Source organism: Orbicella franksi, chromosome 7, assembly GCF_964199315.1.
Source record: "Orbicella franksi chromosome 7, jaOrbFran1.1, whole genome shotgun sequence".
NCBI lineage: Eukaryota > Metazoa > Cnidaria > Anthozoa > Scleractinia > Merulinidae > Orbicella > Orbicella franksi.
Genome location: NC_138151.1, coordinates 2150191 through 2164062, shown reverse-complemented (window position 1 = coordinate 2164062; position 13872 = coordinate 2150191). Strand labels below are relative to the sequence as shown.

The following is a 13872-nucleotide window of genomic DNA, read 5'->3' as shown; positions in this document are numbered from 1 at the left end:
CGATTACTCGGCACTAGCTGCAGCCCTCTCGCGCATAAAATAAAAGATAACAGAGAATAATGAGGAAACGCTGGCCTTCATTCTTGGAATACACGCACCACCCTTCTTCACCTCAGACCTGGCTGAGACGTCACAAGAAAGAAAACCGAGTTGTATTTTGTAAATAACACCCTTGAATCGAGGAGAAAGGGCGCTATAGAAATCTATCATCATCATCATCATCAGTATCATCATTATCACCACCATCATCATTATCAATATTATTATTATTATTATTAATTACCTCTTTTAGTTACCTCTGTTACTTTTGCTAGGTATTCAAAGGCGAAAGATTCACTGTGTTCTAATGGAAGACGGCTCACCTGCCAGTGACCAGGCCTGCGATCAAAGCCAGCGGCCAATTGATGAACACGAATGTAACCAGCAGCCTTGTCCCGCAGAGTACGTGTTCTTTAACACATTAATTCTAATTTTTCATTTGTTACTAAAAGCTATTTTTATAATCAGGTCTTAATCTACATCTTCAAGAACTTTCTACATCTCCTGATTATGTACTGTAACTATGTGATAACAAATCATTTCATTTACAATTTAGATGGAAGGTAACCAGTTGGACTCCTTGTTCCAAAACTTGCGGGACTGGTGTTCAGACAAGAAGAATGACGTGTCACCAAAGGATCAGCTTTGTCCAGTACCAGGAAATATCTCCCTCTCACTGTGACTCAAATAAGCGCCCGGGTGTTAGCCAGCTCTCTAAAATTTGCAACAAGATCCTTTGCAAGGCAGAATGGAAAATTGAGTCACAGTGGTCAGCGGTAAGAATACAACTTAATTATTTAAGTCGTAAAAAGTATTTTATACAAGTTGCAATTTTTTTTTATTACCAAAAATAAAAGTTGATGTAGACATTTATGCTTCTCTCCCGTAGTGTTCCACTCCATGCGGTCCTGGCTTTCGACAGCGTAAAGTTAGCTGCATTCTGATTGATGAGGATGGAAGACCTACTAGAGTCCCAGAGCAACAATGTTCCATTCTAGAAAAGCCAGCAGACAAGCAAGATTGTGACAGTGAGAGAATATGTCTAAACGGCAAGTATTAAGTAGCGTTCCTTAAGCCACTCCTGCCGTATTCGCAATCTACGTCAAGGTAGCTTCAATGAAATGACGTCACTAAGAACTAATTGATCTTGCTTGATGAAACCGCCCGTTGTAAAACTGATAATTCAAGATAATGGAACAGGCTAGGGACATTCACCAGTGCTGACCTATAACATGAGGTGTAAGTAGAATGAGACTGATGCCAACTATTTTCAGATGGAAAGTACCAATGCTACCCGACAAGCCCTTGTGAGAATGGCGCAGTCTGTATTGAGCGGCCACCTAAAAGCTACAAGTGTGATTGCTTAGAAGGATTTAAAGGCAGCAATTGCGAAGGTATGCCTAATCATTTTTCGCATATACACTCACAAATTGTTCTGGGTAATTTTCTGCTCATAATTGACCACAACGTTCAGTGCACTTGATTGGAAATGTTCCTCGAGAAATTAAAAAAAGAGTTGGTTATTCTGTGGTTACAACAAACCGACCGTTTAAAGAAACTAGCTACATTTGTAGATAGCGGGATTCGCATTTCAATTTCTGCTCTGTGCGTTATTTACAGAATCATCTATCAGTGGTTCAGTCACGTAGATTCAGTTGCTTACTTTGCCAATGCTTATAAGTCAGGTATAACCTCTGATTACGGATCCATTTTTTTTTACCCTCGATATAACTAAGTAATTGAACTGATCGTGATTGTTATCAATGTTGTGTCGTTTTTGTTCGTTTGTGGACAGTGGAGATTGACCCTTGCGATAGTAATCCTTGTCACAACGGAGGAACTTGCCAACGTGATTCAGAATCGTCACTAGCATATGATTGCAAGTGTACTGAATGGTACAAAGGGAAACACTGTGAGAGTAAGTAGAGCAAAGTAACGATAAATCTACTCTATATAAATTCGTGGATGTGCGAAGGGTAGAAACGGGTTTGTTGCGGGGGACTTCGATATGCAAATCTGTCACTCACTCATTCACTCACTCACTCACTAAGGTGTAGACATTGATCAAAACTTAAAAGTTTTTCATGTTGAGTTATCCACGTTCAACCGACATCGAGTTAGGTTTAGATTAAAGTTGCGTTCTTTGTACTTGTCTTGTTTATTTTAGTACATTGATCTGAACTCTGAGTGGGATGTGAAATGCACATAAACTTGAAAAGAAATTCCCAAATACTTGATTTTCATAAGCTTAAATGATTTTTACCCTGTCTTTTGTTTACACTTTTGCTTCCTGATTGAAAAGGTAACAAAGGGAAAGAAAGCCCTTGTGGGCTCGAACACATATTTGTGGGTCGACAGTTTTGTTTGGATCAACACTGAAAATGCTTGCAAATTAAAAAGAGGCTTCCTATTTTGATATACTTTACGTGCAATAAATATACATGTGGAGACTAGCGGTTCCGCATTGGAAAAGAAGTGCTGTCCCATAAGAAACCTTTACATATATCCTTGAGTGAAATGCAATGAGAAAGGTCTGTAAGATCGTATGAAAAGAAAAAGGTTCCTGAATACATGCAAATTTTCCCAGTTATCTTTTCAACAGACAGACAAGCATCAACATCAAGATCTAGGTTGGGTGGAGGGGTACTCTATGATTTTTTGGGCACGAGTCCTGTCCCTGTTACCTGGATGATGAATTACTTAACACTTAAATCTGCAAAACTACCAATCATTACGAGATTAAATTAAATCAGCCATTTCAGAGCAGAAGGAAGATTTGACTGACCTGACATGATAGGACGTTATATGACTGGTTTGTTCCGTTCTTATTTTGGAGCCGTTATCTAGCCAGACACGCCCTTGTTTGACCTGAGCAAATGTAAGAGTATCCCGTAATGAACTAATGTCTCAGTAATGAACCATGTCTGAGGATCAAGACGCTCGTCATTTTTTTGTTTTTTTGTTTTTACTCTTAAAATACTATCAAGATCTATTTCTTTAAATAGATCTCTGTTGTTTTTTATGGTCGGTACTCGTAACTCTAATATATACAGCCATCCATTCTGCGTGCACCTTCTTCGTATGACTATCAATAAACATTCGTATCATTTTCGTATAAATATTGTGCTTATTATTTAACTTGTAAATGTATTCTGTGGATCGCGGTGTCTTGCTGCTATCCATCATAAGTGCTTTCTGCCTCTGCTGCCGTAGGGAGAAAAGGGTGTAATTAAGTCGCCAAAACACTTGCACGCAAAATCTGGCCAGCTGCCAAGGCTAACCCCCCAGAGTTTACACCACTCACTCTCAAACACGCTTGTGTCCAAACTTTAATCATGTCTTCTTTCATTTGCTTTCAGAGAACATCCTTCCATGCAGTAGTAGTCCTTGTCATAACCACGCTACCTGTATTGACGATCCAAATGATCCAACAAATTTTTTCTGTCAGTGTACAAGGTGGTTGACGGGAAGATACTGTGAAAGTAAGCTCAGTTTTATACAATTTGGGGGCTTTTTCCGTAGTATGTTAATTGATCTAGTTTCTACGAATGCGTTATGTACTGTCCGTCTCACGGAGACGTATAATTGAACTTCTATCAGAAACAAAGGTAGCTAAAGGATACTGAGTTATGGGTAGTGATTTGAGTATGCCATTAGATCAGCTCTTTGTTATACAAATTGACACTTACTTTATTTTACAGTAAAGAAAACTAAGTGCGACGAAGAACCTTGTAAGGATCGAGGATACTGCCTGAGCAATAAAGTGGATCCTTCCTGGTACAAATGCTACTGTCATGATTGGTTTAAAGGAACAAACTGTGAAAGTAAGTTTAAAAAGAGATTGCTAAAATGAAAATCCCATGCTATCAGTAGATATGTAGGTAATTCCTGCAAGACAGTGTTGAAATTATTGAAATATATATTAAAGCCATGCAAGTTCCGATCTACAGGATCAGCAAAGAGAAACAAGAGTCGTCAATGCTTATGCTATCAAGCGCAAAACTGTCTCCAGGTTTTGAGGCGGTAATGCCACGATACAAGCCCCGGGAGCGGGTGGGAGGGTGTACATCAATGGGCTATATAGGTATGTGCGGTCCCAAAGGATATGGTTTTTAGTCGTTTTGGTCATGAATAGGGTATCGATAAGACAGGTATGAACTCCAGGGTAATAACTTAAGGGTCAGGTCTTAAATAGTGTATCACATTTTCGGTCAGGTCATAAATAAGATAGGGAAAATCATAGATTTTGGTCTTAAATACGGTAAGAGCTTTGGGAAGCGGAACGTATAAATCTATAGATATTTAATAACAAAATCGCAGTTGAAAGCTCTTCTTCCGTGACGTCGTCCATTTCGCGTGAGGTCTTTATGTTTAAAGTTCTTTATGTTAAATGTTTAAAGGCCGAGTAATTCAACTTGACTTTAATACCGATAGTTTGTCATCCATTTCGTCGTATTTCCGATAACAAGTTGAAAATAGAAAAATTTCGTTAAATCATGTTAAATGCTTGTCTCAGCAACATTTAGAAAAATGAAGGCTCACGTGGAATAGCAAAGATTCGTATTTTATTCACTTGATCAAAATTACGGCAACAAAAGAAATCAGTTTACTTCTAGACATCCCCAGTGTATCTTCGATTATAACGCTTTGAATGTCAAATCTTTAAGATATGAGTTAGGGATAGATAGTTATAAAGGTGCTCCTTGATTATAAGAAGGCTGAGCTTATTTTTAAAATTAGCTTTTGGAGTAACATTGGGAAAATTAACCACCGCGTGGATATAAGTGAAAACGGCAGGAAATTTACACATACATTTTCCTCCTTCTTTTAGCTCAGATTTTCCCCTGTGATTCAAAGCCGTGCCAAAATGGAGCTGTTTGCAGCAATGACGCCAACAACATCGCAGAGTATCACTGTCAATGTAAAACGTGGTTCACTGGCAAAAACTGTGAAGGTGATAATTGTTACAAAACCAGATTCCTGTCATTCCTTTACATTTGATTCCCTATGTGCAACCATTATCATGCATATTAAAACGGTTGCTTTCATATAAATATCAAGTTTGAAACCGAGGAAAATGGCTCTACAATAGATCGTCCCAAGTTTCATTTGGGTGTTCGTCCTGGTGGTAACGGTATTCATACGCGCGAGGATCAACGTCTTGAGATGTAGCGTGGATCAGTCACTCGTATTGTGCTTTGAGCGCCTGAGACCTTTTACTCTTGCACTACCTCTCAGCCAGTGCCTCGTGTTATGTTTTTTTAAGCGGACCAGTGGATATCCGCACATGAAACCCACTCCGAGGAGTTGAGTCTGTCAGTTGAAAGTTCTGGTTTGTTCTTTCTCACTTAAAAAGGTTTAAAGGTTTAAAAATGATTTGTCTGTTGAACTTATCTACATTCTCTAACAAGCCGTGGACTAATTTCCCTCTCACCTAGGGACGTTAGTTGCATAACCTACCCCAATTTGGTACCTGACTTAGAGACTGTAATTTATCCAAAGGAGTTGCAGGGCCCAGAACGACTGCTCTATCGTTACGTTGTTATTTTTTTTCAATTTTGCCAACAGTGCAACTGACTGCTTGTGATAGTGATCCTTGTCTCAACGGTGGATATTGTGAAAGTGACCCCCAAACTCCTGAGTTATACGAGTGTCGCTGTGGAGATTGGTTCAAAGGAGCCAACTGCCAAGGTGGGTAAATATTAAACCTGGTATATATAAACAAGCTACTGAACACTCCTTCAGCTATAGGTACCAGGTATCATGAAAGTGAAAGACCTACTGATCTCAAAGATCGGGTTCCACGACTGTCTTCGGATTGTCTTCTTGAAATCATTCTTTCTGAATATTAAATAATTTAGAAATAACTTATCTTAGGTAATCTGCAATTGACAAGCGTTCCCTTCAGGAGGCTTGCATACTCCTGAAAGGCAATGGAGATGACCAACCAGAATGAGCGCTGGTACTACGACTCGTTCAACTCGTGTAACTCGTGTGATCAAAACTCAGCTTTACCAGTTTTAATATCTAAGCATTGAAATAGAAATAGCAGTAGTAAGCATTAGTAATATTAAAAAAGAGACAATTATTTATGAACTGTGATATAATCATAATTAATAATTAATTGGTATCTCTGAACTTAATTCTCAGTTCGGATATTTCCCTGCGATGTCAAACCTTGTTTTAATGGAGGAACCTGTAGAAATGATGAAATGGATATATCCGTGTACCACTGCGATTGTACAGACGGTTACTTTGGAAAGAATTGCCAAGGTAATAAAAAAGAACCAGCTGAGAACTTAGTTTGAGCTTTCTTTCAGTAACATCAGTGTAGCTTCCTATATCCATATATGCAGTAAGGGACTTTCAGACCCCTAAGTTACGGAGGTCATCCAGTTATTTAGTTAAATGCCAGCGGTGTGCTTAAGCACAGTCTGCTCTGAGAAGCTCACAGAGTCAACCAAGAAACGACACTTCTCAAAAAAATGCCGCTTTACTGAACAAGACTAATGGTATAGACATAAAACATTTTAAACTTTTGAAAGATTGGCCCGGGGTCAAGACTAGAGCCATGCATAATTAGAGTTCCTTTTTTTTCCTATTCTAGTCCCATCTTACATCGAAATTGGTTGCTTTGGGTTTTCTAAATCAATATTGAAAGACGTTCTTGCCAATCACAAAAATGATTTTGATCCAGCGAAAGTTAAAACGTACATTAAGGAATGCGGTGAGCTAGCATTCCAGAAGGGTTACAGTCATTTTGCTCTGGGCCTTAACGGCAATTGCCTGTCAAGTGAGCATGCTGAGAAAGAGTACTTCGTGAAAAAAGGCACCAAACCACAAAACTGCAAGGATGGTATTGGAAGCAAGTCTTCAATCGATGTTTATACCTTTGGTGAGTCAATAAATACCACTGTAATAGTATCAAAGACGTTGTTCGCCATATACAGTATTAAATTAGTGATAATGATAGGTAAACTACCCACTGAAGTTTATTCTAGCTCAACATAGGCCAAGAAGGGTATATTTATGTTTGAAGCTTTGAAGTTAAAAAACAAATTGGTACTTGTGTCCATTCTGGAACAGCTTCCGGTAAGAGGAAGCGTAAATTCCGGCTACATATTTAATAAAAAAGAGAGATTGAAAGCATTGAACTATCTTGGAATGACTGGAATAGTTTGGAAATGTTGTCCGTTCTTTGTATCTGGTTGCTATAACCCAGTGACTGACTACGAAAAAACTTAGTGTTGCGCAAGCGTGGTTTTGGTTCACTGTTAACAAAACGGTATTAAACCAAAATATTAAGTCAGTTCCATTGTCGATATTTAATAATTTAGAAAATACCAGCCACTCGGTCATAGTTTAAAAACAAAAAACACCAATTATTGGCCACAAAATATGCAATAAATAAAACAGTCAATAAAATTCTCTTAGTTACGTTACGTGCTCGTTAATTTGCACTGAGTGTTAAACACTAAAGACAAATTCTACAAGCTCATGGCCAATCACAAAGAAATCTTATAACAAATATAATAATCAGTAAGACCTCTTCCAATGCGCGGAGGCGTGGGGGTAGGGGGGGGGGGGCGCAACAAATTGTTAAAAGGGGAGGCTCTGCACAGAGGTCCAATACCTTCCCCTAATATATATTATTTTTGACAGGAACAGTAAGCCTTTCATATACCTTACTTAGAAATGTTCCCCCTTTCAAATACCTACAGGACACTTTCATCGAACCTTAGAAATGTCCTGCAGAAATCCTTCTACCCAAACCAGGTCCACCAGAAAATTTCTACTCTAAAAAAAAAATCCCCCAACTGTCAATTTTAAGCTCAAAAAAGGTCTTCGTGTTCTTTGAACCTCCTTAGCCACTAATATGCCTGTACGAGAAATTTTCAAAGGCCCTTCTAAATAACTAAATGATAGGTTTTTCTTACTCTTTTCTAAATTTAAACTCGTGAAAACCTCAAGCACCTTTGACATACTTCCAGCTTGAAAAAGGACCTCTTTCGGGCGGAGCCTCCCCCATAGTCCAATCCAAGTTGCAACTCCTCTGAATTCTTATGACCATCCAGTTATTTGTCACATTCAACAGCATGCAGTCCTATTACAGATAGGAGTTGCATGACGGATGTTGTCAATGCTACATAAGTCTCACGATAAATCTCAATTCTTTTTTAGAACATGTACCAAAATTTGTTGCTCAAGGTTGTTTTGTTGAAAAAAGCAAGGGGGCGAAGTTGTTGAAAGTCAAATACGCCAGTTTCTATAGCAACTCAGACCCGAAGGCAACCGTTGTGTACTGTTCTACCTTAGCTCGGGACATGAGCTACGAGTTTTTCGCTGTGCAGAATGAAGTGGAATGTTGGACCAGTAAAGACATTGCGAAGACGTACAACAAGTATGGAAAATCGGAAAATTGTGTTGGTGGAGTTGGCAAAGTGTTAGCAAACTTTGTGTATCGTCTGCAGCCTTCGTATCCATATCCTACTGGTTGCGATAGTGATCCGTGCCAGAACAATGGGTTTTGTGTCGTGAACAAGGATGATAAACTACAGTACACATGTGAATGTCAAGAGATGTTCATCGGTAAAAACTGTGAAGGTTAGCATAAAAATGAACGTGTTGAACTAAACAGAACTACTCTTAACCGATAACTCTGTTTTTAAACTTTATTACTTCCCCAAATTCCATCAATATAATATTGTTGTCTCTGTCCTTTATTTGGGGACAGCATACAGTTAGCGTTTTCTATAAGGAATAGATGATAGAGAAAAACTATCAGCATGGATAGCAGTCTTATCTCAATCGTATAGACGTTCAAATCTAAGATTTATGTACAAATCTAAGATTTCTTTATTATGTACAAAATACATAATCCTCATTGGATTTCAATTCCGAGTCGTTCATATCAGTATTTTTCAATGATTGTTTCAATGGTACTTAATTAGTATTAAGTTTTCTTATAATGAGCATATGAGTTAATAATAATAATAATAATAATAATAATAATAATGATAATAACAATATCAATAATAATAATAACAACAACAATAACTTATTAATTTATATTGCGCTTTTTAACAGTCAATGATCAAAAGTGCAATATGTACATAAACTAAATTTAACAATAACGAAGTAATTTAAACGATAAAGGCTAAAAGTTAACTTAAAAAGATATGTTTTAAGACAAGATTTAAAAGTTAAAATAGAATCAATATTGCGCAGGCTTGCTGGGAGCGCAGCTACACTAAAAGATCTATCACCAAAAGACTTTTTTCATTTTCGCTGCTGGATGTGATAGAATAGTGCCTCAATTAATTAAATCGCTAATATCAGCTGGTGCCATAACATTTAGTGCTTTAAAAGTTAAAAGTAAAATTTTAAAATATATTCTATAACAGTGTAATTCTTGCAAAGTATGTTTTAAGAAGTTTAGCCGTTGAATCAGGAGCCCAGATTATGGCTCCTAGGTGAACAGAATATCAAGAGGGAACGTCATAGTTTGCACTTAAAGGAAATCAAACCAGCTTTTGGACAATGTCCAAAAGTCACAAGGCTTTTGCATTGTAATGCCTGCTACTGAATTTTTAAACATTTGTTCCCGAAGGGGGGGGGGGGGGGGAGAATCTAGTTTAATAGGATTAAAGAAGATAAGACCAACTTAAAAAAAAAAGTTGTTTAACCATGACGGGTTTGTTTAAAATTTATTGTCTAGTTCAAACCTTTCCGTGTGACAGCCAACCTTGTTTGAATGGAGCAATTTGTGCAAACGATGTCAAAGATATAACAAAATACCACTGCAAATGCACCAGCGACTACAGCGGAGTCAACTGCCAAGGTAAACCGGGCAATGCTTACGTGTTTGTTCTCGTTAAGGTGGTCTTCGCGGTCAAGAATGAGCTTTTGGAGGCCACAATAGTTACATACATACATACATACTTTATTTGCAACTCCCCAAAGGGGCTTTTCAGTTACAAAAGGAATAAAAAAGATAAAAATACGTCAATTAAAATGAATAAACAAACTGGGAAAGGAGTCTAAAATTAATTACAGTATTAAAGATTTAAAAATTTACAAAGTTTAAAATTGAATATTAAGAATTTACATTATTAACATTTAATGTTAATAGTTAATGTTTAACTACCCCCTAAGTTTTGTAAAGTTGTGTTCATCACCATAACTTATTGGCTAATGCATAGTTCGAGAAGCATGGAATTAATTTCATCCTGTCCATAAGCAAGTTGTCCAGGAAAAAAAAAAAAAAAAAAGAAAACAGTGTTCTGTTTTTTATCTTGAAAATGGGGAAAAGTTAACTAAAATTAGCAGTTAGCTAAACAAAGCTGAACAAAGAGTTTCCAGAAATCTGATTGGTTGAGCGACTCCTGGTATGACTAGGAGCCATAATCGGAACATGGCTTCCGATATGATGTTTTATTAAATTCTCAACCTCGGATAATTCAGTTCTGGTTTTCTGATTGGTTCACTGTATCTCGGTTATCAGCCGTTATACCTGCATTTGACCTTATATGGAAATGAATGCGGCAAATGTCGTTCGGCGTAAAATTTTTTGCGGGAAGCCAAGTTTTGCCGGCGAGAAAATGGGTGAAAAAAAAAAAAGAAAAGAAAGGGAAAAAAAAAAGCGATTCAGTGAGCTGTCTACACAAGAAAATACGGCCAATGCCGTCCCAGTAACAGCAAAAAAGCCACAAAGTTTGGGATGAAATTCGCGCTCCTGGTCGTGCTCCGCGCTCGTGTATCACGTTTCGTTCTAGCGTTTTGCTCTCTGCCCCGCTAATCCGCCTGTTCTTCAGGCTACTCATTCTTAGACGATAATGACAACGTTAACTGTGAATGAAGTCAACAACGATAAAACAAAGGTATCGGATGAATTTATTTTTCGTAGTGTTTCGCTTGTTTGTTTTACTGCCGAAATCGATGAGTAAATTGATTCACAACATCGATGTACATGTAAGCTTGTTATTAGAACAACAGCTGCATAGGTGCTTTTATGTTTTACTCCGTTATTCTCTTTGTTCAGCTCTGATATTGTATTAAACAATTATCCGCCTCAGGCTCAGTGAGAATTGGTGAATATTCACCTATGTTCACTTCGCCTTCGGCGAAAATTTGTTAAATACTAACAAATGTAAACTACATAACGGAGCAAACATTTCATAAATTGAAAATTGTAAAGGTTTACCACCCTCATAATTGTGTTGTTGGCCGACATTCTCCAAGCACGTGAATGAGCTACACGAGAAATTTTGCCTGTGAGACACACGCTAGGCAACAGTATTTACATAACTATGATACTTTTTTACAATTTCCTCATTTTCTGACCTAGGATTAATTCATTAATTCATTCATTAATTCATTCAATCGATCATTCATTAATACGTTTATCTCATTCCCAGTACCTTCGTTCAGGCAAATCGCCTGCTTCAAATACTCTAAAAGCCTTTCAGTCCTTGGCGACTTCAGGAATGATTTAGATTGGAAGGCAGCGGACGCCACTGTGGAGAAATGCGCCGAACTGGCATTTGATAAGGAATACAAACATTTCACACTTGGAAATAACGGATTGTGTCTCTCTGGAGAAGATATCAGTCAACGTTACTATGCGGGAGGAGGGATGGGAGCCAACAAGTGTAAGCAGGGCATTGGACTTAGCGGCGCCATGTACGCTTACACCTTTGGTAAGGAATTCAATTTAACTAATAAATTAAACTAATAAATTAAACCTTTAGTAAAAAGTGCTCAACTTTGGTTCCTACTTTAACCCTGCAATATCCGTCGCATTTAGTTGAAATGATAAACACAACAGCCACTAAATACTTGTCAAGTAATTTTTTTCTCCACTGTAAAGTCAAAAAACTGGAACACGCATTAAGGGATCGGGTCAACGTGTTTCATTGATATTGCTCAGAGGTAAGGGGAGGATAACGTTGTGCGAAAACTGAAGTGTTTCAGCAATTGTGACGAAGATTGTCTGAATTATTGTTGGTTTAAAATACTCGCAAAATATTTATTAAGAAATTTGCTAATTTTGACCCACCTCAACCCCCTCAGTTTACCTCAGATGCTCAAGAAACTGAATAAGAATATTATGTTGTGGTCTTTTTTTCAAGGTGCAACCTACTACTTCAACAAAAATAAAGGTTTCAGTCAATGTATAATTAAATATTATTCAGCTTTCGTTTCACGGGTCAATTTGTCAGCAAAACATTGCCATTCTTGATAAGAGCTTCTTTCAAATAGAGTACTTTTGGGGCCCATTTACCCTCTAACAGAAACGTTTGGACTCAGTATGTGTAGTGCAGACGTGAGTTATGTTCAAGGCGGCGAATCAGATGAGAGTTGTTGTCTCAGTGGTTATACAATCAAAACTATAATGTACGCGCGGTGTGCTGTGTGAAACCAACATGTAACGGTCGGTCAAGCAGATTAAATACGGATTCTTTTATTTAACCGCCACTCTACTGCAGGCAAGTGTCGGTCCACAGTTTACAAAGTGCTGTTCCTTATTATGTCGTCATACAGCACGTCCTCAAATCAAATCTTCTAGGCAAACAAAATTACATAAGATTATATGTTTTGTTATGCTCGTCAACTTGTATGTAATGAGTTGTCAAAGGTTCACCAATGGTAAAGAGTAAAAAAAGACGTAATTAATTGACAATCTTTTCTTTAACAAGAGTTGATCGATGACATAAACATTGAAAAACGCTAAAATCTTGGGACTTTATGTTACTTTAAATGCTGAGTAGAGTGCAGTTACCGAAACTGATGACCATTCTATTGATATAGTGTCAGCAGCGATGATTGCATTTCAAAAGACCGGATGTACCGGCAATTCCCGGCAATGAGATCTTTCTCAACCAAGCTTTCAAGACAAGGAAATTCGTATTTGCAAGTTTTGTCCTGTTAGTTTTACAAGCTCTCAAAAGTAAATTGTTAGGGGGAAAACATTAGGGTCTACAAACCCGTGTCCGGGCCTCCTTAAGCTGATGTGACAGTGGCTTGGAAATTTTACGTACAACAAATAATTTCCTTGCTCATTTTATTTTTAGAGGACATCCCCAAGTTTAGTGCTGTTGGATGCTACAAAGAAAACAAAGGTTCCAAGAGGCTCGTGAAGAGAAAGTATGCGTCTTTTGTGAGTCAGAAAAATGCTGCAAATCCTGAAGCTACCATCATGCAATGCGCGTTTGTTGCACGTGATATGAAAATAGAGTATTTCGCGCTGCAAAACTATGGTGAGTGCTGGACAGATGATACTTTGGGGAAAGCGTACGAGACATACGCAAAAGCTGACGAAAGCAGTTGCAAGGATGGGATCGGCGGATTTCTAACCAACTTTGTTTATCACTTGATGTAAGTTCATGGTAACACACAAAAAATATTATATTTTGAGGTAACGCAGCCGACTTTTGCATCACATGTATAATGTTGGTTTTAGAATGTTATCTTCCCTTAGAATGTTTTCTTCCCTAAAATGGCCATGTGATGATGGCTATGATAGATCTTCTCTTTTCTTTAACAACTACCTGTATTTCACACACTCCCACTGTGAAATAGAAAATAAGACGCGCTCTCAAGATCTCGCTTAACTACACATGGCATCCTGTGATTGATATAAAGGCCATGCATTACTGGTGGAAAGTAACTTTTCAAAGGCAGCGAATTTTGCTACTACAACAACGCACACTTATGGATAGACAGTCACATTAGAAAATTTCTCTCCCATAACTTAAATTGTTCACTTTAATCAATAAAACCTATTTATGCATCTTTTATTCTCTTGCATTAATATCAGACTCTCTCCTTTTT

The 13872-nt window shown here is 37.8% G+C and overlaps 1 protein-coding gene across 5 annotated transcripts in view; it reads left to right on the top strand.

Moving 5' to 3' along the window:
* Nucleotides 1-13872, top strand: part of LOC145493225 (A disintegrin and metalloproteinase with thrombospondin motifs 6-like) — a 39808-nt gene that overhangs the window by 23589 nt on the left and 2347 nt on the right. For 3 of the 5 annotated variants that reach the window (XM_081472642.1, XM_081472644.1, XM_081472645.1), the window contains exons 23-37: nt 315-441; nt 596-815; nt 929-1088; nt 1314-1433; nt 1835-1957; nt 3399-3521; nt 3741-3863; nt 4871-4993; nt 5608-5730; nt 6190-6312; nt 6647-6934; nt 8221-8643; nt 9758-9880; nt 11457-11738; nt 13113-13416. In XM_081472642.1, coding sequence (XP_081328768.1) covers nt 315-441; nt 596-815; nt 929-1088; nt 1314-1433; nt 1835-1957; nt 3399-3521; nt 3741-3863; nt 4871-4993; nt 5608-5730; nt 6190-6312; nt 6647-6934; nt 8221-8643; nt 9758-9880; nt 11457-11738; nt 13113-13416 — 2785 coding nt within the window. Of the gene's footprint in view, nt 1-314; nt 442-595; nt 816-928; nt 1089-1313; nt 1434-1834; nt 1958-3398; nt 3522-3740; nt 3864-4870; nt 4994-5607; nt 5731-6189; nt 6313-6646; nt 6935-8220; nt 8644-9757; nt 9881-11456; nt 11739-13112; nt 13421-13872 lie in introns of those variants that run through there. The other 2 variants (XM_081472643.1, XM_081472646.1) reach the window with 2 other exon arrangements.